The 27,291-nt window shown below is 52.9% G+C and overlaps 2 protein-coding genes across 5 annotated transcripts; one reads left to right on the top strand and one right to left on the bottom strand.

Annotated features, from left to right (window-relative positions):
* Positions 1-673: 673 nt before the first annotated feature.
* CAPS (calcyphosine) lies at positions 674-4,595 on the top strand. The gene is made up of 4 exons (XM_081178121.1): positions 674-1,288; positions 1,754-1,931; positions 2,895-3,104; positions 4,369-4,595. Exons 1-4 carry the CDS (start codon positions 1,212-1,214, stop codon positions 4,468-4,470), a joined length of 567 nt encoding a protein of 188 aa, XP_081034247.1. The 5' UTR covers positions 674-1,211; the 3' UTR covers positions 4,471-4,595.
* A 417-nt stretch (positions 4,596-5,012) lies between these two features.
* Positions 5,013-26,536, bottom strand: RANBP3 (RAN binding protein 3). 4 transcript variants are annotated; one of them, XM_081177810.1, is made up of 18 exons: positions 26,423-26,536; positions 23,638-23,693; positions 20,509-20,682; positions 17,572-17,608; positions 16,733-16,819; positions 15,188-15,259; positions 15,033-15,098; positions 14,659-14,751; positions 13,430-13,536; positions 13,070-13,159; positions 12,464-12,567; positions 12,217-12,295; positions 10,976-11,078; positions 10,066-10,190; positions 9,322-9,442; positions 8,469-8,611; positions 7,958-8,138; positions 5,013-7,232 (listed from the first exon to the last, which is right to left on the bottom strand). In XM_081177810.1, the coding sequence occupies exons 1-18, from the start codon at positions 26,460-26,462 to the stop codon at positions 7,189-7,191; spliced, it is 1,722 nt and encodes a 573-aa protein (XP_081033936.1). In that variant the 5' UTR covers positions 26,463-26,536; the 3' UTR covers positions 5,013-7,188. The 4 variants fall into 4 exon arrangements, with proteins under 4 accessions (XP_081033936.1, XP_081033937.1, XP_081033938.1 ...); XM_081177811.1 differs by lacking the exon at positions 26,423-26,536 and adding an exon at positions 24,802-24,914; XM_081177812.1 differs by lacking the exon at positions 20,509-20,682.
* Positions 26,537-27,291: the final 755 nt, after the last annotated feature.

Genomic DNA, 27,291 nt, shown 5'->3' with positions numbered 1-27,291 from the left:
CTGTGCCAATTGCCGTGCCCGCCCGCCTGCCAGGCCTTCCCCTGGGCTGCCAGCCCGGCCCCGAAGGCGCCTCCTGGCAACCGGGGGATATTGCTATGGAGACGTCTGCCAGCAAACTCAGGATCGCCGCCAGCTCCGTGCAAGGAAGTTTGCCAGGCAGAGCTCAGACGCCACCAGGAAGCAGAAGAGGAAACACCCAGGTAGGAGGTTTTGCAAAGAAACAATAATAATGTCCTTTTAATGGCTTTCTCTAAACTGCTCCCAATAGTCCCGTGGAAATTAAAGGGGTTTTATTACTTCACCCTGCGTGTTGGGAGCAGGGTTTTGCCTCATCCTGGCAGCAAAGTCCAGGAGAGCACTCTGTACGAGGCCAGAGGCCTTTTGCAACGTCCTCCCGTCTCCCCTGGGTCTTGGGATGCTCTGGCCGGTTCGATCTCAGCCGAGGGAAGTCTGGAATTTAATTCCCCAAAGAGCCAAGGAGGGAGATTTAAGTGGAGGTTGCAAAACCAAGGCGAGGTTGAGCCCAGTCCAAGATGCAATTCCGGGTCGTGGTCCGAGACGGATTTCGGAGGAGCGGAGCGAAGAGCGGCGAAGGAAGGCGGATGTGGTTTGGGAAGGAGGGAGCCGGCGGACGGGAGTTTCCCAACATCCTGGAGGCTCCGGGGGGGGGGGGCAAATTCTCTTTTAATTTTTATCTACAATACTGCATTGTTTATAGTACAGCACATTGATTCTTGCTTTCGTTTTATGGATTGATGGTCTCGTTAGATAGTAAAATTCACGTTAAATTGCAGTTTTAGGGGTTGCTTTTAAAAGTCTGGAACGGATTAATCCGTTTTGCATTCCTTTCTATGGGAAAGCAGTGCACCTCGGTTTTGGAATGGACTTCTGGAACGGATTAAGTCTGAAAACCAAAGGACCACGGTATTCTTAAATACTCAGGCCTCCTAGACAGCACCTTGACCACAGCTGATGGCAGCGAAGGTGTTTTGGGGACCATTTGCTCCCGAGCATTGCAGGGGGTTGGGCTGGATGACCCTTAGGGTCCCCTCCCAACTGATTATGCCAGAAAATTTGGTGGGCCCACAATGACTGAACATTGGGTTCATTCATTACAACACATTTGAGCAGGGCGACAGGGAAGAGGGCGAGGGCCCGATCCACCCTGGGTGTCTTTTTCCCTCCGCAGATTCCCCGGCGTAGAAGTCAAAATGGAGACAGGTGCCATCGTGAAACTCCGGGCCAAGTGTCTGGAAAGAGGAGCCTCAGGGATTAAGGGGTTGGCCAGGTATGTAAAGGACATTTGTTCTGTCTGACAGCAGTTACTCATTTCTTGCTGAATACCAGAGCGTTTCCCCCCTAAAAAAGTGTTTAGGGGTACTCTCATTTTGACTCAAGAAAAGCACCATTTTATAGTTCAAATCGGGGGAAATAAACACCGTAAATAGGCAAATGATGCACAAAATTTTTAGGGGTGTGTGTACCCGTGTCCCCCGCAAAAGCACTGCTGAAAAACATTTTGTTATCTTGTCCAGACATCTTGGCATGTGTTTACCTCGCCCCCCCTCCAAGCATCACAATTTAATTGCAAACGTTTTAAACAGCTGTTTTCGCTGGCAAGTTTACAGTTTCATCCTTCCTGTAGACCACTTTGAGCTTTGTCAATTTTCTTTCTGCACTCCAGCGGAATATATAAAATAAGTAAAACAAATATCTCACGGGAAAGCAAAAACTTCCTTTTCTATTCTTGCAGGTTTTTCCGGGTCATGGATGACGACCGGAGCAAAACTTTGGACCTGGAGGAATTTGTGAAGGGGCTCCGCGACGCAGGGGTCCCCCTGGAACGGTCCGAGGCACAGGAGATTTTCGCCTTCTGCGACAAGAACCGGAGCGGCACGCTGGACTTTGACGAATTCCTGGAGGCCTTGCGGGTGAGAGTGTCTTGTTCCCTGCCTTTCTAAGGTAGACTGTCTCCATCCATGGAGGCGCCATTTCGATGCTGCAGCAGCAGAAACTCTCTGCAACGGGCCCTGCTTGTTTTAATCCTTGTGTTTCATTTTTTGAACCGCCCTGGGATTTCATGATGAAAGGTGGTATACGATGCAAATAAATAAATTCAGAAGCACCCGGTCTGCTGTGGCGGGAGAGCTTAGAAGCTGCACCCTCCTCCATAAAGTTGTCTGACCCTCTTTCCAAAGTTGGTGCTCGTCCCTGTCTCCTGTGGCAGAGAGTTCCGCTGTTTAACTCTGCACTTCATGAAGACGTTCTTCCTTTTATCCATCCCAAATTTCCCAATGCTCAGCTTCAGTTTATGCCCACGAAGTTTTCTTTTTTATAAAGCCTGCATCCCATTACCCCCGTTTTCCTTGAACTAAAAAGGTCGCAAAACCTCCTTTATACTTCCCCGCCACCCATCCACGTTGCCTCTGCCTTGCAACTTTAAACAATCACAAGCAACATGCGGCTAATAAGAATATTAGTAATTAATACCCAATTCCGTTCACGCAACAGCGATAGACTCTCCTTCTCTGTTATTCTATTGCATACTTTCTGTTTAAGAATTTCTAAGCTTGGAGCTTCTACTATCGCAAGGTTACTGGGTTGTGACTTTTGAAAGGCTTGTTTGCCTTTGTGATATTATTTGACTACCTGTTCTAATTTGGTACCTGCATCCATCATCCATCCATCTTATCTATCTCATTAGCCGCGTGTTGCCTGTGATAGTTTAGAGGTCATCTATTTTTGCAATCTATTTTTCCTTTGTAAAACCCCTAGTAACTGGCACTGAGGGTAGACTGCTCCTGGCTTCGGAGGCTCGACTGAGCATTTGCCATTGATAAACAGACACCTGGAACCGCCACCTTGCCTCTCTCTCTCTCTGCTTCTCCTCCCAGCCCCCCATGTCTGAAGCCAGGAAGGAGGTCATCCGCCAGGCCTTCCAAAAACTGGACCGGACAGGCGACGGCCTGGTGACGGTGGAGGACCTCCGCGGGGTCTACAACGGCCGCTCCCACCCCAAGTTCAAGAGCGGCGAGTGGACGGAGGAGCAGGTCTTCCGTTCTTTCCTGGACAGCTTTGACTCCCCGGACGATAAGGACGGGAAGGTGAGAGGAAGGGACACCCAAGGTCCTCTAGTCCAACCCCTGGCACTGTGGGAAGCTTTTCCCCGGCGGGGGGCTCGATGGGCCGCTGGTCTGATCCAGGACAGCTCTTCTCAGGTCCTTTGGGATGGAGTAACCTGCCGTTTTGGCTGCCGCTCCTCCCACCCGCATCGCTAACCATTGCCCATGCTGGTCCCTGGGGATCCCAAAGCCCAGGGGCCACAGATCGCTCTGCCTGGACATAAAAACCTGGCTGGTTTTCACCTTATGCCGAGAAGCGCCCCGAGATCTATGGCTGAAAGGAGGTATAAAAGCTTATATAATTACTAGAATCCTAGAACTGCAGAGCCCAACGGGACCCTGAGGGTCCTTTAGTCTGACCCCCGGAAATGCAGGAATAAATGATCCATCTGGAACGCAGGATGAGACCCTCCCTGCCCACAGACTGTGTGGCCAGAGTGGTGCCTGCTCTGGTTATCTCCTGCTTGGACTACTGCCATGCGCTCTCCGTGGGGCTGCCTTTGAAGGTGACCCAGAAACTACAACTAATTCAGAATGTGGCAGCCAGACTGGGGACTGGGAGTGGAGACCATATAACCCCGGTCCTGAAAGACCTACACTGGCTCCCAGGACGTTTCCGGGCACAATTCAAAGGGTTGGTGCTGACCTTGAAAGCCCTAAATGGCCCAGTAGACCTGAAGGAGCGTCTCCAGCCCGGACACCAGGGTCCATCTCCCGAGGGCCTTCTGGCTGTTCCCTCCCTGCGAGAAGCGAGGTTGCAGGGAACCAGGCAGAGGGCCTTCTCGGTGGTGGCTCCCACCCTGTGGAATGCCCTCCCGTCAGATGTCAAGGAGGGAAACAACTATCTGACTTTTAGAAGACATCTGAAGGCAGCCCTGTTTAGGGAAGTTTTTAACGTTTGATGTTTTATTTTGCCTTTAATACTCTGTTGCGAGCTGCCCAGAGTGGCTGGGGCAACCGAGTTAGCTGGACAGGTTATTAAGAATAGAAATAATAAATGAGGGGAGGGCCACAGATATTCGCCCTGCCTGGAAAGCAAAACCTAGTTGGTTTTCACCTTGTATTTTTACGCATACAGCTTTGGTTAGTACTTACATAACGACGACCCTAGAATCCGAGAACTGCAGAGGTGGATGGGATCCCTGAGGGTCCTGTAGTCTGACCCCCGGCAAGGCAGGAATAAATGGTCGTGAGGGTGGTGCATGTCGAAGAGGCGGCAGACCCGTCAGGCTTTCTGTACCCGCAGGTGACGGCTGAGGAGTTCCTGAACTACTACAGCGCAGTCAGCGCCTCCATTGACAGCGACGACTATTTCGTGGGCATGGTGAAAGCCGCCTGGAAGATTTAGCGAGAAGGGAAGAAAAACCCAGCCAAGCAAGCAAGGACTTAGCCTTACAAGTTTTGTCTCTTTTTTTTTTAATGTAATTCCCAAATACATCTGATATGACAATTGTACAGAAATCTTCCAAAACACAGGGGGCGTTGTCTGAGTCTTTTGCTTTTTTTTGGGGGGGGGGGAATCGTATTTTGCATTTTTCCCAACTTCTCACTAGCTGGGCTCGAAGTGGGCAGGCGCCGGGGGGAGCGTTGAAAATGGGGGGGGGGGGAGGAAGGGAAAAGTTTCAACACAGCAGCCTTGTCTCTGGCCCAGCCAACCTTCCTCCACCCCTGGGGAGAGGAATAAGGGGGCCATAATAGGGGGGGGGGAACGGGTGTTTTCTGACCGGCTAAAGTATGCACAGAAACGAGAGACGAGAAATTATTTTAAAAATTCCATCTTCCCGTCCACCCTCTCCTCTTCTTTTGCCACAAGTCACCTGTGTCCGGCTCCAAACCACATCCATAAATAGCTGCCAGATATATATATATGTGTGTATAATTTCTTTCCGCCCCCCCCCCCTGAAAGGATGAACTCTGTGGGAGGAAAACTGTTGAAACACATTCAATGCAACGTTAACCATTGGAACCATTCAAGCGATGCCCTCTTGCGAACCTTTTCGCACATGTGAGAGCCAAACGGGGGAGCCCTCAGCCCCCTGGCCAGGCCTGCGTAAAAGCACATCTTGCGAGTCTCTCTCTTTCTCACCCCGAGGACCAGATTTCCCCACCCAATTTTCTCCGGTAAAAATAAAGAGTCGGGAAAGTTGTCGCACTTTGCAGAGGCAGAAACGGCCTGCGCTGGAGGAGCCGTCCTGCCAGGGGGGACAGGAGCTGGGGCTGCCTCGGCTCGAGGGGCAAGAGACCCTTTGGCCTTCTGGGCATTGCTGAACTAGAACTCCCGCCTTCCCAGACTAGATGGGAGTCATAGTTCAGCCGCACCAAGGCTGCCCACCAGACAAGGCCCTGTTGGTTTGGGAACTGTGGGCCCAGCAGAGGTAGCGGCCTGCTTTTCCAACCGTTCTCTGTGGATCGGTCCCCCCCCCCCCACTCTCCGCCTTCTTGCCAGCCGTTTCATGCGCGGCTTGGCCGAGGTGTAGGGAGCAAGGGGGCGTCCCCCCAAATCCAGAACCTGAAGGGTGCGATGTCTGGTTCCCAGCCACATACGCTTTGAGGCTGCCTTTGTTTAACCCTGGAGGCATCTTCGCTACCCACTAGAAATCCAGAAAATGACAGAGCGGACCTTCTTTGGCTGGCAAAAAACCACAGGGGCAGAGAATACAACCCCACCCCCTGCCCCATCCTAAAGGTGGCGATTCCAGGGCACGTTCCGATTTTTAAAGTAATAATAATAATAATAACACACAGCAGCAGGTTTTTACCAAGCCAGAAAAGAAATAAACACACAGACCCAAAACCCCAGGTTGGCTGATCAAGGGGAAAGGCGCTTGGGGTGGGTATCTCTTTCTCTCTTTGTGTGCCCAGCAAATATTCCCGGATCGGGCGGGGCGGGGGGAGCAAATCAAAGCCCCCTTCTCACCCTACAAACCAGCTGTTTGGCGCCGTGACAAGACCAGGAGGAAAGGGGGGGGGACCAACACACACACACAAGCCGACAGACACACTGGCGCCAGTTATATATATGTGTGTGTATATGGCTTTGCTTGTCTTAAATAAGAACAGAAATGAAGGTCGTCCCCCCCCATTTGCTCAACGCACTAGAGAGATGGAGAATCTGTTTCAAAACTGGGGGGGGGGGTACCTTTCAAGGAGAAGTTTCTGCCACGACTGACGCCAGGCAAACCAGTAGTAATAATAACAAGAACAACAAACCGGAGTAAGGAATCGGCCTGGTGAGATGTAACTGGGGGGAAAAGGCATAGTTTAAAAAGAACACCCCCCCAAAAAAAAAATTAGCAAAGCGTCTCTGCGCATCAGCCACGATTGGGTGGATGTTTGGGGCCGAGGCGAGGAAGGAGAAAACACGACAAGAGATGTCTGTCGGACGAGAGGTCCGGGAGCAAAAGGTTCTTCTGCTGGGGCGAGTGTTTTTTTCTAAAAAAAAAAGGGGAAAAATGGCAAATTGGGGTGGAGGAGAAGAGAGTCTTCTGTGTGGAATCCGGCAGGGATGGCGGTCGGAGGAGGGATTCGTCTGCGGCGCAGGCCTGGAGGGCTACCGGAGAGGAGAATGGGGAGGTTTCCCCGTGGGCAAGTCGTGGCAAGTCTCAAGGTGCCTCCCTCCCCCTCAAATATTCGCCAAGTGTGGAGAGACGGGGGGCAGAGAGAGGAAGGGAGGAAAAGGGGATTCCTCTCCTCCCTGGGCTCATCAATATGATGAGCATTTTCTTTCTCTTTTTGTACATGTCCCAAAACCACATTCAGCCTGTTTTGTCCAAAGTCCGCTGCGTTTTCTCGTTTTAATATGGAATTGACAGATCCGCCCCCCTGCCCCGCCCCCCCAAAAGTCCAACGCACGATGGGGGAGGAAGGGGGGAAAGAAAAAAAAACCCAAAAAAACAGAACTGGGATGTGCAGAGTTCGTCAATCTCGAGCGCTTCCGTCGCTGCCCGGAGCAAGAGCTGGTCGGAGGGAGGGCAGCTCTCCCCGCCCCGCAAGAGGGGGGTCTGCAAAGAGGGCGGTGGTGTCGGCGGGTGGCGGCGGCTCTTGCCGGCGGCGCGGATCGCAGCTGCTATGTGCCGCCCGTCGTCTGCCCGTCCCCTTCGTTGGTGGGACCTGCGGGTGGGGGGAGAGAAGGAGGCGCTGCAAAACCGGCCCCTGGGCTCACCTAGGGAGACCAGAGCGCGGCTCCAGGCGACTAATTTCCCCCGACAAATAAATCCAAATGACATGCAAATAAAAAAAACACACCCATGAAATATGATAATGGACAACCCCCCATATAAGCGCCCACAAGGGCTCGCTGCGAAGCCGGCACACAAAGCGGCAAAAATGGTCTTAAGAGAACATGAAAATGGAACAAAAACCGCAACAGCAAAGCCTTGCACCGATCTTTGAGGGTTGTGGAAAGTTGGTAGGTTGAGCAAGGTTGGGAGGGAGCAATTATGGTGGATGTCTGGTTTTTTAAAAAGTAATAATAATAATAATAGTATTATAATAATTTATTCTTTATACCCTGCCCATCTGGCTGCTTTCCCCAGCCACTCTGGGCGGCTTCCAACAAAGGGTTGAAAAGACATTAAAACATCAGCCAGATTGGCGGAGTAAAAATATTAAAAAATAAGAAGAAGAAACATTCCCACACACTCTACAATGCTGTGTGATTATCTCCCTTTCAAGCCCCCCCCCCCAAACCCTATTCCTTGCAAATCCTCAAACCTCCTCTGCCGTTAGTAAAGCCCCCGGTCAAGGAAACTGAAAATGCAACGCCGAAAAACGTGGGAGATTGTTAAGGCCCCTGGAAAGGGGAGACCTGCCCCCCTCCCGCCGCCCTGGCTCACCACTTCCGGGGGACCCCGAGGGGGCGAGGACGTCGTCGTCGCTGTCTTCCTCGTTGGACTGGGTCACTTCGGGCTCCGGCGCCGCGCTGCTGGCTTCCTGCTCCTGCTCCACGCGACTCCGCAAGGCCAGGATCCGGTGGTGCAAGGCCGCGTAGAGCTGCCCCGTGTCTTTGGAGCTGGCCTGCGGGGCAAAGAGGGGCTCGCTCTCAAAAGTAACCCCTCCACCGCTTTCCCCCTTCTTCTTCCTAATGTAACCCTAATGCAGGGGTGGGCAAACTAAGGCCCGGGGGCCGGATCTGACCCAAGCGCCATGGACGATCCGGGAACCAGCGTGTTTTTACATGAGTAGAATGTGTGCTTTTATTTAAAATGCATCTCGGGGTTGTGGAGCATAGGAAAATTGGGCGTATATATTTTAAAGAATTTCAATTTTCGCACAATTTAGGCTAATGCAATTTCTGCGTCAGTTTAGGGGGGGGAAGTATGACACATGGAAATCCCGCCTCCTTACCGATATGAGGAAAACCTTGACTCCTTGGTCCTCTGTGTCCATCGCTGTGATTCGGATGCTCTTTTCGCTGGCTTTGTCAATCTGCATCTGAGCCCACAGTTTGGTGTTCAGGATTAGCCGAAGGCTGCCTTGCGTTCTCATCACTGAGGAGAGAGAGAGAGAGAGATTTCAAAAGAGCCAACAAGCGTTTATTTCAGATCACAGCGTCTCCAGCCCCATCATTCAGCCCGGACACCGGGGTCCTCCTCCCGAAGGCCTTCTGGCGGTTCCCTCCCTGAGAGAAGCGAGGTTACAGAGAACCAGGCAGAGGGCCTTCTCGGTGGTGGCGCCCTCCCATCAGATGTCAAGGAAATAATCAACTACCTGACTTTTAGACGACATCTGAAGGCAGCCCTGTTCAGGGAAGATTTCAATGTCTGGTGTTTAATTCTGTTTTTAATCTGTTGGGAGCCACCCAGAGTGGCTGGGCGAACCCAGCTGGATGGGCAGGGTATAAATAATAAATTATTATTACCATTATTAGCAACAAAATGGCTTTCAGAAGACATCTGAAGGCAGCCCTGTTCAGGGAAGTTTTTAATGTTTGATGGTGTTTTTAAAGTTCTGTTGGGAGCCGCCCAGAGTGTCTTTATTATCCTCATCATTATTGCATCATCTTGCTGTCAGAAAGCTCCTCCTCGTTTCCGTCGGAATCAGTGGCATTTGAATATCTTTCTAAGGAAGTGATCTATCTCCTCTGGGCATCCTGCTCAGCCCCAACGACCGGCTTGCCTTTGCAACGCTTCCCCTGGCAGACCCTTCCCCGGCTGCGACCCCCAGTTCACGGGGGCTTCCCCTCTGCCCCTGCTCTTACCAAGGCGCGACTGTAGCGTCCCGTCGTCCGTGGAAGCCATGTCGTTGAGCCTCAGGAGTCCCCGGCCTCTTTCGACCCAAGACTGGGAGTTCTTATCAAAGACAAACAACTTGCATTGTATCTGCAACAGAGGAAAGGGGCTGAAGGACGTTAGCAGCGAAGGCAGCAGAGATCGAAAGCTGCAGGAGGAAAGACCCCCGTTCCCCGCAAAGCCCCGCGAACAGGAACTCCAGGACGTGCCCAGCGCGGAAGGCGGAGGCAGCAGCAAGGAGCATCTGCGGGGAAAGGAAACTGGAGCATGCGCAGAGCACCGAGACTGGCGTGAAGGAGGCTGCGAGGGGAACAGGGGCTGCCAGTCAACAAGGTGCAAACCAAGGCTGACAAACCAAGTCGACGGACTATGCCGAACTGGCAAAACTAACTGGGAAGCTCAGAAATCAAGAAGACAAGAACTGCAGCCAATCGGAAGCTGCACCTTGGTTTTTGAATGGTTTCGGGAGTCGGATGGACTTCCGGAACGGATTCCATTTGAGAACCAAGGTACGACTGTATATTATTTTATATTTGGTATAGTCTATTATATAATGCTTGTATAGTATAGCCCGCTCCTTCTCCCAAATCAGGATTCAAGTCCACTTCTGACACTGCTGTGCTTCTGACCAATCCAACTGTCTTAAATGTTGCAAATGTCCCTGCAGAGATGTGGCGCATGGGATGCTGCCACTGCCCGCGTCTCCTGCTTACCTGTAGGACGTTGCTCTCGGCTTCTTCCCCCGTGATCACCTCCACCTTCTCCAGAAGACACCTCCTGGCCGTCGCCTTCGTGTAGGCTGCGGCAGACTCGGCCAGCGACTCTGAAATGTTGTTGGCTGGAGAACAGATAGGCCACATCGTCATTATTATTAAAATTAAAATTCAATCTTTACTGGTTTAAAAATGAGACAGACACACAAATAATAATTATAATAAAAACACAGCACATAACTCACAAAAAAAGAAAACAGTACAAATGCGAAAGCGCAAAACCATTTCAGCCATCGACTTCTGACCTCCTTGCTGATGATTCTTTGCTTCCTTGCTACTTGCCTCTATTTTTCAATAAACTTGGCCTGTATTACATCTTATTTGTGTTCTTTATACCGTATGCAATTCAGAGAGTTACTCAAAGCCTTCCAAAGTTTTACTATGGGGACAACGTTCTTTTAAATACTGCCTACGAATCTCCCGTTCCTTTTAAAACTTTTGGGTCGACCGAAACGGAAACACGGTTTACCTTCCTGCCAGAGCGGTACCTATTTATCTACTTGAACTGGTATGCTTTCGAACTGCTAGGTAGGCAGGCGCTGGGATAGAACAATGGGAGCTCACCCCATTGCGGGGATTCGAACCGCCAACCTTCTGATCGGCAAGCACAAGAGGCTCAGTGGTTTAGACCACAGCGCCACCTGCGCTTACCTTAAAATAAAATAAGCCGCATTATTGGTGGCGAGGTGGAGAGGGGCTCTGAAACGTCACGGCACGAACGGTTCCTCCCCTCCCTGACTTGACACCCGGGTCAAGGAAGAGCACAGCTGCCAAAACCCACCGGACTTTGGCGCATGCGACTCTTGAGTCGATGGAGAGACGGGGAGAAGAGGGAGCGCGACGCCCGTACCTTTCTCGGGAGTGGCTTCTTGCGACGAGGACTCCGAGCCCGAATCTCCGCCGGCGTTCTCCTTGACGCTGTCCGTGCTGGCTTCGCTCGACTTGGGGGGGCTCTGCCGGGAAGGAGCGGCGGTCAGAAAACAGGGGCGCTACCGAGGAAACGCTCCAGACTGGCTTCCAGGGGGACGGGCGACCTGGCGGCTGTCCTGGGGCTGCGTCCCGCTGGGAAGTTGAGCTGGCTGCCCTGCAATAAGTTCCCACCGGGGTGGGACTTGCCCACAAGTCTTTGAATTCTGGAATGGACTCCCCAGGGCGGCTGTGGGCTCTTCTTCCTGGGAGGCTTTTAAGCAGAAGTTGGGGTCCCTTTCCAAATTTACGATTTCATGACTCTATGGAGCCAGGACACTCAAGCACCCTGTTCCATCTTTGCTGTCTAAATCTACAGAACTGAAAGCTCTCAGAAGCAATGGACACAGCTGCCAGAACCTTGTAAAAAGGTAAAGGTCAAGGGACCCCTGACCATTAGGTCCAGTCGTGGCCGACTCTGGGGTTGTGGTGCTCATCTGGCTTTACTGGCCGAGGGAGCTGGCGTACAGCTTCCGGGTCATGTGGCCGGCATGACTAAGCCGCTTCTGGCGAGCCAGAGCAGCGCACGGAAACGCCGTTTACCTTCCTGCCGGAGCGGTACCTATTGATCTACTTGTACTTTGATGTGCTTTCAAACTGCTAGGTTGGCAGGAGCAGGGACCAAGCAACGGGAGCTCACCCTGACATCACGGGGATTTGAACCACTGACCTTCTGATCGGCAAGCCCTAGGCTCTGTGGTTTAACCCACAGCGCCACCCACATCCCTTGCCAGAACCTCAATTGCCCCCCAAATGGAGAGGGGGAAAAACCTAGATTTGTTTTCACTTTGGTATTCAAAGACTTCATTGAGTGATTGAATTTGCACCCTGCCTTTCTACTGCCTGGAGCTCAGGCGATGTGCACGGTTCCCCGCACTTCCTCCTTCTATCCCCACAACAACCCAGTGAGGCGGGCTGGCCTTAGAGGCGCCCCCCGGCCCCCAAGGAACCTTCACAAGTCACTGCAGGGCCTTAGAGGGGGAGAAGTGTGCAGGCCGCCCTGAGCCGGGAAGCAAAAAGCGACATCTAGAAATGCAACGAAGAGGAAGGCAAACAGACGGTCAGTGGCCTCGCAGGGATGTTGTTCTCTGTCTCTGGACTCGGGAAGAAGGGAGGCGGACTCACCAAGACTCTCTCGCTCATGTTCTGGCCAAACACAAACTTGTTACTGGGGGCCTCCGCGCTGTGCGTCGAGTTTTCTATGCTGCAGGGAAAAGAGGAACACTCTGTTTCCCCCCTGCGACAGCGACACGGCGGACTCGCTGCCCTCTCGGCGCAGAGGAAGGAGGGAAGGCCTGGGGTTCGAGGCTGCTGCAGAACCCAAGGAGAGGGAGGGAAGGGGAGGGGGAATCGTTGGCGGTCTCTTCCCCACCTGGAGCTGATGTACTGGAGGAAGTAGTTTGTGGCCAGAGGTGCCTCCGAGTTGGGGAGCCGGGAGTTCTGTGCGTCGACGGCGCCGTCGGCCTCGTCCCCTAGCTGGGATGGAGACGGGAAGCAGTGAGACGCACCGAGATTTGGGGGGCGGGGAGGGCTGAGGAAGGCCGTCGCCTCTCTCTAGCTCAGTTTATTACAGGAAAGCAGTTTCTACGTGTGCCGTAGGGGGAAGTGGGAGGGGGGGAGGCAGATGGGAAGGGAGCCCGTCGAGGAAAATGCTGACCCGAAACTTTGTGGGACATCTTTGGGAGAAGAAAAGGCTCTGGAAGAAACCCGACACAAATCTGGAGTCCCCAAGGATGACGCCTTGTATGGCTCCTTCCGGCAGCCAAGCAGGTGCCAAAAACATCTGGCTCAGCGAGGGGGTTCTTGTCGTCTGGGCAGCCCAGGACTCCCAGACCCACTGCCCAGGTTTGCGCCCCAGAAGGTCACTTCAGTGCCTATCAGACAGCTATTTGGCTTTACTCGCTTGTCTCTCAGGACAGACGGGTGCCAACAATATGTCCACCCTGCCTATCGCATCGACTATCAAATTTACACGTACCTTCACACGGTCCCTTAGGTTCTGCCCAAACACGAAGGACTGTGGCGTGTTCTGGTCTGCCTTCTCTGTCTCCGAGGTGCTGGTGGACTCCTTAAGCAACGCACAAAAACACATGGTTGGAAAGCACCACAAAAACATCTAAAAGCAGACGTTCCGGGGGAGATACTGGCCTAAAAAGTGTGTCTTTGGGAGCCAGGGAATGCCTGGAGTGAGGGAGCCCCCTGTATTCCTGCAGCGAGGGTGCCCCCCAACACCACAAGCCAATCATCAAATTGCAGAATAAAAACCCAGGACTGGCAGACGAGACACCGGCCCACGTCCTCCCTTCCGCCAGCACCTCAGGGCTCCCGACAGACTCACCTTCTCCTCTGTGTCGGGGCTTTTGGGCACGGCGTTCGTTGCGGATTCTGACACGGCGGCCACGGGGTCCGGAGGGATGCTTACGCCGTTGGTCCCGCTGCTTGGAACTGCGGAGGAGAAAACGCCCCGTTTAAAAGCACGCAAGGAGCACCCGCTTTGTTCTTGCAAGAGCCCTTATTTTTTGTTGGTTTTTAAAAGCGGGGCGGAATCGCAAGGGCTTAAGCAGAGCCCGGCTGCGGGATCAGGCCCGTCTCGTCCAGCGTCCTGGTGCTCCGAGGGGAAGTCAAAAAGAGGGACCTACATCCATGACCCATTTTTACCACAAAGCAAAATCAATACAGTCATACCTTGGATTCCAAACACCTTGTAAGTTAAACATTTTGGCTCCTGAATACCACAAACCCAGAAGTGACTGTTCCGGTTTGCGCACTCTTTTCGGAAGCCGAAGGTCCAGAGCTTCCTGCAGCCAATCAGAAGCTGCTCTTTGGTTTGCAAATGTTTTGGAAGCTGAACGGATTTTCAGAACGAATTGCGTTTGACCTCTGAGGTACGACTGTACTTGAATGGGTTTGGTTCCATTAGCACAAGGAGTTCGGCTTGTTCGACAGAAATCTCCCTTTGCCCTGGAGGGTTGGGGGAAACCCCAGAACACATTTTGGGTGTATGTGGTGGCGGTGATTGAGTTCCTTTGAGCTAACAGAGTGGGCCCCTGCTTCGGGGGCTTCCCTTTGGGGGTCTCTGTTTGGGCAAAAAGTCAAGGACCCCTGGACGGTTAAGGCCAGTCCAAGGTGAATATGGGGTTGCAGTGCTCATCTCGCTTCAGGCTGAGGGAGCCGGCATTTGTCTGAAGACAGTTTTTTGTGTTATGTGGCCAGCAGGACTAAACCGCTTAATGGGACACCGTGACGGAAACCAGAGCTCACGGAAACACCGTTTACCTTCTTGCCACAGCGCTACCCATATATCTACTTGCACTGGTATGCTTTCAAACTGCTAGGTTGGCAGGAGCTGGGACAGAGCAGCGGGAGCTCACCCCGTCATTACGGGGATTCGAACCGCCGACCTCCTGGCAAGCCCAAGAGGCTCAGTGGTTTAGACCCCAGCGCCATCCCGGTTGCACAGGATGCAGGGATTTGATGGAGACCCTCTTCCTTGCCAGAAACAAGGCTGCTCACGGACCCAGGAGGCAAGTCTGTCTGCTCCCTCCCGCGCCCAGGGGAGTCACTTGCCTGTTTGCGAGAAAGCCTTTGGCTGGGGGGCTTGTAATACTGCCGGGCGCAGGACGCTTCTCTGCTGTTCCTTCGGTTTCTGGCTGGGGACCCCTGCGGGGGGGAGGAGAAGAGAAGAAAGGATTCCCTTGGGCCTTCTGCAGAGATGAGGGAGGGCATTCCCCCCCCAGCCCGGTCCAAAGCTCACCAGCAGCCCCTAACCTGGACGCCCTTCCTAATGTTTGGGACGCCAACTTCTTATAAGACGCCCCTTATTTTGGGGGACTCCGATTTAAGAAAATGGAGGAAAGGTGGAATATTAACATAATCATACTAGCAGCAAATAGGCCCCTCTGTTTTCCCAGTGCCCTCGGGTAAAAAAACGTGTTCCTTACCTGCGCTGGGCGCCTGGCCATGGATGAGAGTGGGAGGCTTCAACCTGAATCCAGTGCTTTTTTCCTCTAGAATGAAAAATGGAAAACATTGCCCTCTCTTCCAAAACTGGGAGGGGGTGGGGAGGCGGGGGGGGCAGCCCAGCCGAGACCCTCACCTGGCTCAGAGTCGGAGTTCCCCGCCGAAGGCTCGCATAAGCTTGATGGCATGAAGACATTGTTCTTTGTCACTGGGAGAGGAGAGAGGGTGAGAGAGGATGCTCAGAGCCTGGGGGACAATGCCCACCCCCATTTTGCTGCCCGCCCCCAGAGAATCAGCATAAGTGTGGAAGCTAGGAGAGAGCTGAGTTTGAATCCCCACCCCAACTTCTTTTTTAAAGAGTATGTTTCCTTTTTTGAATGCTTTATTGATTGAAAACTTTATAACAGAAATGTACAATAGACGTTATAGGCAAAATGAGAAACAAAAAATACACAATTATTAATTTTTAAACTAATACTTGCTTTGTACACCAATTTGCGATTAAATCTGACAAGACCTCCAATCTTCCCCGCGTTCCCGAATTGAATGTCTTAAATGCGTGCTTAAACTTTACTTTCTCTGTGTTATTTAACTATAAATTTTACTTTCTAAAATTATCCTATTTACGCACCGAAGCTCAATCAAAACCTGCCAACGGATTGATCTTTTGACAATGTTCTTTTACATAGACTCTGTATATATCCCACTCTCTGATAAATTTTTCATCTGTAACGTTCTCTTAGCCTTGCTGATAACCCCGGCAACTCAGTGTACTCTCTTATTTTATTTTGCCAGTCTAATTTGGATGGGATATCCTCTCCCTTCCAGCCTTTTGCGATTATAATTCTAGCAGCGACTGTAACATACATAAAGACTCTCCTGAACTTTTCGGGGATTTCATTAGCCTTAATTCCTTAATTCAGGTTTTTAAGGGAAAGAGCATTTAGAGTATTTTGCTCTATAAGACTCCCTTTTTCCCTCCTAAAAAGGGGAAATGTGTGTGCGTCTTATGGAGCGAATGCAGGCTGCACAGCTATCTCGGAAGCCAGAACAGCAAGAGGGATTGCTGCTTTCACTGCGCAGAGATCCCTCTTGCTGTTCTGGCTTCTGAGATTCAGAATATTTTTTTTCTTGTTTTCCTCCTCCAGAAACTAGGTGCGTCTTGTGGTCTGGTGCGTCTTATAGAGCGAAAAATATGGTATGTTTCCAACTGTCCCTGGAAAGCTTAGAGGACAAGACACGTAGCTCCTTTCTAAGCAATTTCTACGAAATGGGAGGGTGTATTTTCCCTGGTGCTGAGTAAAGACCCCCTGTTGCAGTTAAGAGAGAAACCGCTTGTGTTTGTGAAAACAATACTGAGTGGTATCCCCAACCAGGACACCACTTGCTCCCCACAACAAGCATATGTAAAAACAGAAGACAAGTTTTGCTGGATGAGACCACCAGCCCATCTGCCCCAGAGCCGTTTCATTTCACACTTAATTTGCTCACACCCTTTCTCCATTGCTAGATAGACAGTGAATGGGCAATTTATGTCACAGCCGTCCTTTCTGTTATCAGCCCAGCACAAAATCTGGAGCCCAGAGCTGTGTTTCCTGGCAGCCAGACCCATTCCCAGATCTACCTCCCCTTCCGCTCCTAGCTGAAGTGCCCCCTGAGAAAATAAACCGCCCCCCTTTACCTGACTGCGAAGGCGGGAACTGTGTGAGGGAAGAGGTCCTTTCGCGCTTGACGGGGGGGCAGTAGCTCCCATCCTCTCGGTCGGACTCTGTGGGGAAGGAGAGAGAGAGAGAGAGGGTGAAAGGGAAGCCCACTTTCTGCCGTCTCAGCCTTCGGGGTTGAAACCCAACTAGCAGGAGGGACCACCTGGAAGCAGGCTTTGAAAACAGATGGGCACTCCTCTGATGGCTGTGTCTTCCATGCCGGCCCTGCCATGAGAAAGAGTGGGGCAGCTGCCTCAGGCGGCAGAAACCGAGGGGCAAGGAGTGGCCAGAGTTGTCACTGCCGTGCGGCCTGCCCTATGCCTGCTACGGTGTCTTCCCACCAGTTTCCGAGTAAGATTCAACTACTAGCCCTGGGAGAGGGTCCTTCTGGTCCTCAGGCGGCAAAACGTCTTGAGTGGGCCCGAAGGAAGGGGGCGTCTGTGGTCCCCCAAGTGCTGCTGGCCTCTGACCCCCAGTAGCCTCTGCCGGCCAGCGTGGCTGTCGCTCACAGCTCTCCCTCTCTTATCCCTTGTCTGGCCCTCCCCTGGAACCCACCACCTCCCTCTCACGCCCAACATGAGAGCCGGCCCCACCAACTGCCAGGAGTTTTTTTTACTTGCGGGAGCAAAACCCTTGGCCGGAACGGCGGGAATGAAATAAGCCCCTTCACCCTGGCCGGCGACGCAAACATGTCGGCCTTCCACACAACCCATCCCGACAGTGTCTCTTTCTGGCACAGGGGGATCATCACCCCGAGAATGGGAATTCGGGGCGCCTCTGGACTGGCTCTAGGCAGCGGACACGAAGTCTCCCTCACCTTCCCCGTCTTCTGGACTTGACCCATCTGCTGACCTCTGTAACAAATATATATACACGCGTGTAAGAGTTAGATTTCATTGTCCTCTCTCTCTCTCTCTCTCTCACACACACACACACACACACACACACACACACGATTATTGGGAATCCAAGCCATGGCAAATCGCCCACCTTGAAAACAACTCACGTGAGTGAAAAGGACCCAGGGGTCAAAGTGCCTAAGACAACTTCGTTGCCGTTTGGTCCATTTTAGTTTACAGTGGTACTGTGGTTCCCGAACAAATCGGCTCCCGAACGCGGCAAACCCGGAAGCAAGTGTTCTGATCTGCAAACATTTTTCAGAAGCCAAACGTCCAATGTGGCTTCCAATTGGCTGCAGGACAGAAGCCGCAACTCGGCTTCCGAACGGTTCCAGGAGTCGAACGGACTCCCAGGACAGATTAAGTTCGAGAGCCAAGGTAGCACTTTGTATGCAGATATGGCAGCTAAGAAGGTCCCACAGGTCTACTCGAGTGTCTGGATTTAGCACACTCCAAGCTTACTTTTCAATTGTTTAAGTGAAAAAGAAAAGGATAGAAGCAACTTTTTTAATTCAGGGCGCGGGACTCTTTGTGATGACAGGCGCAGGCATTCTTTCCCTGCTTTCCTAAGGACGCAGGAAGTCATAGAATTGTCCTCTCCAACTCTGCAATTCTACGATTCTTTGACCCAAAGGATCCTGTGGTCCAAACTTCTGCAATGCAGGAATTGCAGCTGAGAAGCCCATCGCCTTCCTCTGCCAAAGACCTGTTACTGCCAGGGAGTTCTTCCTAATGTTTAGCACAGCTGGACAACCGTGAAAACCTTTTTTTAAAAAAACACACATTTTTTCTGTATTCACCCCCCGAAAGCTATTTGATGCTATTAAAAATTCAATTAAAAATAAGTATAAAATGGCCAAAATCACAGAACAGGAGAGCAAGTTTGGGAGCTGCACCCAAGGATGGAAGAGGAGGAGGAAGGAGGGAATCGGAGGGAAGGAGAACTTCAGGCCAAGAAATGGGAAATGGGTGGCCCTCCAAAGGTTGCTGCCTTCCCAGTTCTCGTTCCTGGCTTCTGGAGCTGCTGGGTGCCCTGAGCCCCAGCGGCGTCTGGGAGGGCCACCCTGGGGGGGGGGCGGATTGATTTTTAAACACTGCCAAGGCTGCAGCGCTGCCCCAGATTAAGCGGCGAGGGTGCTGTCTTCGCTTCATTTTCCAAATCCCGACACTTCCCAAGAGGGCAGGCGTCCCCTGCCAACCCCCAGCCCAAAGACATGCTGCGGAGACATAACCCTGAAGCACCTTCCTCTCCCTCGCCACCCCGTCCAATAACTGCTATTTCCCTTCCATTGAAGGGCACCGGCTCAGGGGCGCAGAGGGCGCCCAAGGCCCCGGCGGCATATCCAGCAAACAAAGACCCCCGCCTGAAACCCTGGAATGCCGCCGGATGCCAGTCAGAGTGGGCAACGCAGAGCTAGGCTTCAAATCCCCACTTGGTCATGAAGTCAAGTTGCAGCCTCTTCACCTCCTTTGCAAGGCTGTTGTAGGGAGAATGGAGGAGGGGTGTGTGAACCATGTACTCCTTGGAGAAAGAGGTGGGAGATGAATGCAGCAAATGAGCTCTTCTTCTGCTGACCTGCTTAAGAAAGCCAGAGGGCCCAGCCAGAGGGAGGTGCCCGCTGCCAGCCTGGCACCCAGAGATCTCCACGCGGTTGCAAGCAGACCCATGCCAGTCGCAAAACGGGGCCTGGCACCTGGGGGTTTCGAACACTGGGCAGGACCATCACTCCTGACTTGGAAACATCCCATGCCCCCGCATCACTTTGGGCCCTTCGGACAAAGGGCAGAATAAAACCAAAAATAATACCACCCCTTTTGTACAGTGGTACCTCGGGTTAAGTACTTAATTCGTTCTGGAGGTCCGTTCTTAACCTGAAACTGTTCTAAGCCTGAAGCACCACTTTAGCTAATGGGTTTTCCCGCTGCCGCAGCACGATTTCTGTTCTCATCCTGAAGCAAAGCTCTTAACCCGAGGTACTATTTCTGGGTTAGTGGAGTCTGTAACCTGAAGCATCTGTAACCCGAGGTACCACTGTATTTCTATCCACCACCACCCTTGCCTTGGAGCTCATGGGGCATCTGTTAGCCGTTTGAAACCTCTAAAAACAGGACTGCATCCTTGGCACACTCAAAGACGACAGACACCCTGTTTCGTTCCCTCCCTTACCAAGCAGACCTTTGCCCGCCCCCGTCCCAGAATTTCCACCGAATGCGCACCCAAGCCTGCGCTTGACCCTCCCAAGGCCCACACAGCGGACGGCCACCCTCACCCCCGGATACAGGGCAAAGGAGGCCTGGTTCCATGTCTCCAGGCCGAGCTGGCCACGCTTGTGCCCTCCGGGCGCTCCTGGAGCACCAACTCCCAGCAGGGCCAATGGTCAGGCAGGTGGAAAGCCAGAGACCTTGGGAGGGCATCCGATTCCTCGGCCGGAATGGAGACGGGTGTGGGGACCCCTCCTCTGCGGACCACGCCTCTCGCTGGGATGGCTTCCTGTCTCCATCAAGCACCCTGAACTGTGGCGATTTGGCCAGCCTACTGTACAAGGAACCACATTGATTGCACGGCCCCCTTTTTTGCCTCTGCCCTCCAAAAGCTGCACCCTTGGGGGAGTGGGGCATCGGGCTGCGGAAATTAGGAGAAACTGTGTCCTCTTCTCTCAGCGCTGCTGACTTTGGGAGGGAGAAACCAAAGCTCAGGGAAGGCATTTTGTGCCGCTGCAGACAAGTTAAACTGCAAGGCTGGGTCATATATATTGAAGTGCAGAGAAAATGTATATTTTGGGGAGGGGGGAGAAACAGAACTCAAGAGAGAGTTTCCGTGGAAGGCCTTTCCGGCCAGCTTTTCCAAGACTTACCCTCGCCAGTCCGGGCCGAACCGGAAGAATGCGGGAAACGGCCCCTGGGGGGGCGGGAGCCTCAAAGTTGCACCCCCCTGGTGACTTGGGGTGACCCGCAGGCCGGCGAGGAGGCTCTGCTTCTCCCGGGGGGTCCTCGCCTGAGTCCGACACCCCTTTTTGCTCTGCAAGGGACTGGGGAGCAAAGGAGAAGAGGAGCCCTTCAGTGCCAGGCAATGGAAGGAGGGAGGAGGGCGCGGAGGGGGGGGTCCACTGGGAGCCGGGCATCACCACCAGCATCACGGTCCCGCAGCGTCAAGGCCCCACGGCGTCTCCTGTGTTTGGGGAGCTGGGTTTGGTTCTTGGGGCAAGCGGCCTCCTGAGGTCCTGCTGTCTCCCATCAACGACCCCCCCCCCTTGAAAAAGAGAGATGAGACCCCAAGGAATCTTTCAGGCCTTATTTACGGGTATCGGCAGCAGGGTGCTCTGGCTAGTTGTGCTTCCACTACCGACTGCTGCATTTAAGCTGTGGTTCCTGAATGGCAGGGGGTTGGACTGGATGACCCCTGGGGTCCCCTCAGAGCAGTTTACAAAACAACAACAACAAACCAGTACAGTGATACCTCGGTTCTCGAACGTAATCTTTTCCGGAAGACCATTTGACTTCCGAAACATTCAAAAACTGAGGCACAAAGGGCTGTCTGCACACTCAGTCTGCACACAGAAGCCATTTGAAAACAGAAGCATTTACTTCTGGGTTTTGGGCATTCGGGTTCCAAAACGTTCATCAACAGAGACGTTCGAGAACAGAGGGACCACTGTACTAAGAAACAATAATTGGCAGGAAAGCCAAAAGTCCTTAAACTGCCACTGATCTCTTTGCAAGGCTGCAGCAACAGACACCGGCCTTTCCAAGCTGCTTTCACGGGTCTTGGTTGGGACTGTTTTCCCAGGCGCCTCCTCCCCTGAACTATACGGCCTGAACATGCAGGGATCTTCCTAGGTCCTTCGGAAAGGCAGAGTATGCGGAATTTGCGCTTTACTATCCTCCTGCCACGTGCAACGACCTTGCAGAGCAGGCTTTGTCTCTGGCATGAATAACACCCATGAGCTGGATAGATTATCACGGCTACTTCACACATCCAGAGCGCCTAAAGAAAATGATATAGCCAGGCACTTATAAGAAGATCAGACTGTCCCTGCCTGTGGGCTCACAATTGAACACGGGAAAAACAGAACTGCACAAAGGTTGGTGGCTTCAAAACTGAACACCCCTTCCCATAAAACACCACATTGCCAAGCTATTCAAAACACAACTTTTCTGTAGGAGTGGCTGAAGGGAAGTCAGCCTTAAAACCGCCTTAGACGAAAACACACAGACAAAATAATAATATTAAGACTCAGCTCTATGGGCCAGGTACATTTCCACTCCAATTTGACAGAGAAAACACGCAACTCTCAAGTCCAGCGGAAGCCAGCGGATTCTCAGGGCAGCAGAGGCCACCGTGTTTCAACAAACGCCGCGGGGCGAAAAACCCAATGGCAAAAAGGAGTTGCAAAGCCGCGGCAAAGAAATCAGGGCCCCCGCCCAAACAATTTTTAATCCACCCATCTTATGAGTTTCTCAAGTCGCCGACTTGCCTACGACTAAATCAGCACATGGGTAAAATGAATGGTGGCTCGCAAAACAAGGGGGACGTGCTGCTTTGGGCTTTAAGATCCAGGCCAAGGTAGCTCCCTCGGCCTGAGGGCTGCCTTCCCTTCCCAGGGGCTAGAGGCAAAATTGGGCAGCGGAGCGTCTGGCACAAGCAGCAGTTACCTTTGTACAGTAGGCTAGATTTTACGCACCTTTGTGCATGTCCGCCCCAGGATCCGGCCGGCCGAGAGGCGCCGTCAGAATCTAAAGACACACCCCAGCCAGGCCCCCACCCCCCCAAAAAAGGTGCAAAGGGTGAGGAGGGGTGTGTGGTTTGGGGACAGCACCAAAGGCCACACTCTCCCTCACCCCTGCTTAAGATATGGGGGGGGGGTCTCCGGAGTCAGGCTCGCTGGTAGCCTTCCTTACATCACTTTGGGTGCCAGGCAAAACCGTCTCTCTATAGCTGGGCCTTTGTATTTCTGCGGACTTCTCACGGTTTTGGCAGGACGGGGGGTCATTGGTTTCCTTTTCGTTCCGTTATGTATTTTGCATCTCCGGAGGAAGGGCGGTGGGCAAATTGAGCAAGCAAATAAAATAAAAACGAACGAGATGGTACACACACAGGCGTGTTGCGGCAGATGTAAATCATAGAAGGCGCGACGCCCTCCCCCTTTTGCGAGGAGCTTTTTATCAAAGGTCTGCATTAAACTACGTCAAACTTTTATTCGTTCTAATGAAAAGGAACCTGCCTCCCCATTTAAGGAGGACCTTTCTAATTGATTGAGGAAAGGCCCAAATTCAAGGACCCCCCCAACAGCCCCCCCTTGGTCACACTGGGGCTGAAGTCCAACCAAGTCTGGAGAGCACAGACAGCACTGACCCTCTCAAATTTACAGTCGATTCTTAGGCTGAGTCAAAGTGGGGGCGTTTTGTTCTTCCCAACTGAACTAACTGATCCAATCGAGTCCTAACTCTCTCACCATCAACCACACTCCCCCCAAGAGACCTTTCGGGTCCAGCCAAGAGCTCCCAGCCTCCCTCGCAGGGGCCTTCGGGAGAAAACAGTGGCAAGGGGAAGGAAAAACAGGCATGCCACTTTGAGCTCCTTGGACCAAAGGTGGGATATAAATCAGGGGAATAAATAAGGGAGCCATGCCCAGTGTTTGACTAACATGGGGTGCACACGCCCCACTGTTGTCATAGGATTGTCTGCCCTGCAGGATGTAAACATGAAGACGTTAGCAGGGGGAGACCTGCAAACCTTTCCTTTTCTGCACAGAAACCTTGCTGCCCTGCACCCCGTCTCCTTGGGGCCTTCCCAAAGCAGGGATTTCTGAATGTGGGCGCAAGGACCCTTTAGTCCCCCCAGGGGCTGAGGAACTACAGCCACCAGCAGCCAGCCCTGTCGCTGTCGTCCAGCAGCAAGCGGAGAGCCAAGGGTTCCCCGAACCCAGCTTCCCAAGAAGGGGTGCCTGTCCCTCTCAGCCCCTCGCCAAGCCCCGGCTCCTTACCTTCTGTGCCTTTTCCTTCTGAAACACAAAGACAGGGGGGGCGATGGCTGGCTTTTCTGCAGAGAGACCAAAAGCCGAAAGGCACTCGGGTTAACTGAGAACGCACAGCCCGCGGCTGTCTTCACAAGTGCGCAACAAGGCTCCGCCCATGCTCAGAGGCACTCTCGCCTCCCGGAATTCATTCTGCCTGAACCAGGCTTGCTTTCCCCTTTCCCTGCCTGGCTCCGTTCTCTCTGCCTCTGCTGATCCTCTCCTGCCCAGCCTAAAATACCTACCTGCACCAATATGCGCTATACACAAATATATATGGGAGCAGGAGGGGGCGGCTGCTCTTAATCTGGTCTGCTCCTCAGCCCAAGCACCCTCTGCCTATGCTCAGAGGCGCTGCTACCTCTCAACATCTATCATGCAATAGATATTTATGTGAACTGAGACCTTCGGGTTTAGGGCAGTAGAGAAATTTAATAATAATAATAATAATAATAATATCATTCCCTTGCCGTTTATCTCCACGAGGAAACAGAGGGCAGGCTCCTCCTCCTCCCAACAAGCCCAGGCGCTCTGCCCATGCTCAGAGGTCCTGCTGCCTCTCATCCTAAAGCGAGAGTCCACTTGCTGGTGCCCCTCTGCCCATGCTCAGAGGCACGGCTCCCCTTCTGCAGCCCTCCCTCCGCCGTTTAACCCTTGGCCCGCCTCCCCTGGGGCAAGCACTCTGCTTATGCTCAGAGGCACTGATGCCTCTCAACATCCATCACTCCCTTATTCCACGAGGAAACGGAGGGGCGGGCCAGAGGTGGGGACACGCCAGGCTCCTCCTCCTCCTCCAAACAAACCCAGCCCTCTGCCTATGCTCAGAGGCACGGCTGCCTCTCAACATCCCCCATTCCCTTCTTTCCCGAGGAAACGGAGGGGCGGGCCACACGCCAGGCTCCTCCCAACAAGCCCCGGCGCTCTGCCCATGCTCCGAGGCGCCCTCTCCCCGCCGGCCAGGCCGCTCCCTTTGTCCGGCCGGGCCGCGCCCTCCCGGGCCGGGCCTGGCGGCGCCTCCTCCTCGGGCCGGGCGGGCGGGCGGCTTCTCCCTCCGTGGCCGCCCCCTCCGTGGCCGCCGCCTCCCCGGCCCCGCCGCCCCTCGCCGCCCGCCTCCCCCCCCCCCCGGCCGCCTACCTTCGTTAGCCAGGTCCGCCATTTTCCTTCCTCAGCCACTCCCCACAATGCCCCGCGCCCAGCCCGGGCAAAAGAGCCGCTCTGCCCGGCCGGGGGAGGCGCACGGGGAGCGGGGGCGCATGCGCGGCGCGGGGGAGGAGGAGTCGCCGGGGCAACGGCCCGCCTCCTCAGGGGCGCAGGCGCAGAAGGGCCTCATAGAGGCGCCGCCCCCTAACGCCCAAAGGCGGGAATAATAATAATAATAATAATAATAATAATAATAATAATAATAATAATAATAATAATAATAATAATAATAATAATAATAATAATAATAATAATTTTTATTTATACCCCGCCCTCCCCAGCCAAGGCCAGGCTCAGAGCGGCTTACAAGCAAGAATAAAAACAAGTTGAATGATTACAACTTAAAAACAAAGTTAAAATACAACATTAAAATATTACAATGTAGCCTCATCGCAGGAGGAGAAGGAAAGGAAAAAAGAAAGAGAGGGAGGGAGGGAATCAAATGGGCTCCAATCCAAAGGCCAGGCGGAACAACTCTGTCTTGCAGGCCCTGCGGAAAGAAATCAGATCCCGCAGGGCCCTGGTCTCATGAGGCAGAGCGTTCCACCAGGCCGGAGCCATCACTGAAAAGGCCCTGGCTGTAGCTGAAGCTAATCTGACTTCCTTAGGGCCCGGGACCTCTAGGGTGTTGCTATTCATGGACCCTGAGGCTCTCCGTGGGGCATACAGCCCCATAGGTACAAGGGCTTGAAAGGTCAAAAGCAGCACCTTAAACCTGACCCTGTCCTCCCCCGGGAGCCAGTGCGGCTGGAAAAGCACTGGGTGAATCTGCTCCCCTGGCAGAGACCCCGTGAGGAGCCTGGCTGCAGCATTCTGCACCCGCTGGAGTTTCTGGGACAGCTTCAAGGGCAGCCCCGCGTAGAGCGAATTACAGGAGTCAAGCCTTAGTTATTAATGCTGCTAGTCCTTATGATAAAGACTAATAGTACCAAACCCCCAAAAACTGTGTTATTAGAAATTCGTAAATGGAGTTTAATTGATGTTTAATAAAGTAGTTGTTCTTTAGTCGTTTAGTGGTGTCCGCCTCTTTGTGGCCCCCTGGACCAGAGCAGGCCAGGCCCTCCTGTCTTCCACTGCCTCCCGCAGTTTGGTCAAACTCATGCTGGCAGCTTCGAGAACACTGTCCCACCATCTCGTCCTCTGTCATCCCCTTCTCCTTTTGCCCTCCATCTTTCCCAACATCAGGGTCTTTTCCGGGGAGTCTTCTCTTCTCATGAGGTGGCCAAAGTCTTGGAGCCTCAGCTTCACGATCTGTCCTTCCAGTGAGCACTCAGGGCTGATTTCCCTAAGAATGGAGAGGTTGGATCTTCTGGCAGTCCATGGGACTCCCCAGAGTCTCCTCCAGCACCAGAATTCAAAAGCATCCATTCTTCAATAATAAAGTTAATTTGAATTAAAAGAAAGAAATGTTCAGCCTCTCATCTACCTCCCCAGCCAGCGAACCACTTCACTGCGTCCGAAAACATCTTGATCACAATCCGCAGTATGCAATAATAATAATAATTCATTAATTGAATTCCTATCAACCAGCCAGATTTTAATAATCCTCACCTACCTCCCCAGCCAGCGACCCACTTCACTGTTTCCCAAAACATCCAGGGGGCTGCCCCTCTCCTCAAGCACAGCGCCTGCAGCTCATCCCCCTCCTCTGGGCGTCTGGGGCAGGGGAAACCCCCCACCCAGCCCACCCTGGAGTCCCCCTTTATGATGGCGGCGATGACAGTTCCTCTGCCCCCTTGGGAGGAGGGGGAGGAGGGCTGCCGAGCTGGGGCTGCTCTGATCCTTCCCCTCCCCGGTTCCAAGAGCTCCTCTGACTCTGACAGAAACTGTAGGGTTGGAAAGGGCTCCAAGGGTCATCTAGCCCAACCCGCAGGCAAGGCTCCCCTGGCAGAACACCACTCCGCCTCTCTTTATTCATTTCTTTATTTCATTTTTTAAAAAACATTCATTAAATTTCATTTTTTTTAGTTTCAAAAAATTGACTTCCTTCCCCCTTTCTGCGGTTCCTTAAATTTATAAAAAGAATTCATTTCATTTCCTCCTCTGTTGGTCTGCTTTAAATATAGACTCCTCTAAAACTGCAGGTCTTTACAACTATCCTGCCAGTGTTTTTGTCTGTTGGCAATTTATCTTTCCATTTTTATATATATAAAAAAGTTGGTTATCTGGATTTCTTCTTCTCCCGGGAGGTTTCGCCTTTTCTGCCACATCCCCTTTTTCCAGCAGCCGCGACGCTCTAGCTAATTCGCTCTTCCCCCCCCTCCAGGAGCCGCGACGCTCTAGCCCGCTCTCTCAATGCCTCTTTCCCCCTCCCCTTCCGGGACCCGCGTTTCCGGCCGCGCCAGGCGGTTGCCGCGGCAACCAGGAAGTGCTGCCCGGCGGGGCTTCCGGTCCGCCGGTCAAAGCCTTCCCCCGGCGGGTTTC

The sequence above is a fragment of the Podarcis bocagei genome, assembly GCF_964188305.1.
Source record: "Podarcis bocagei genome assembly, chromosome: 18".
Classification (NCBI taxonomy): Eukaryota; Metazoa; Chordata; class Lepidosauria; order Squamata; family Lacertidae; genus Podarcis; species Podarcis bocagei.
Note: the sequence above shows the minus strand (reverse complement) of the source record. Positions and strands in the feature narration are given on the sequence as shown.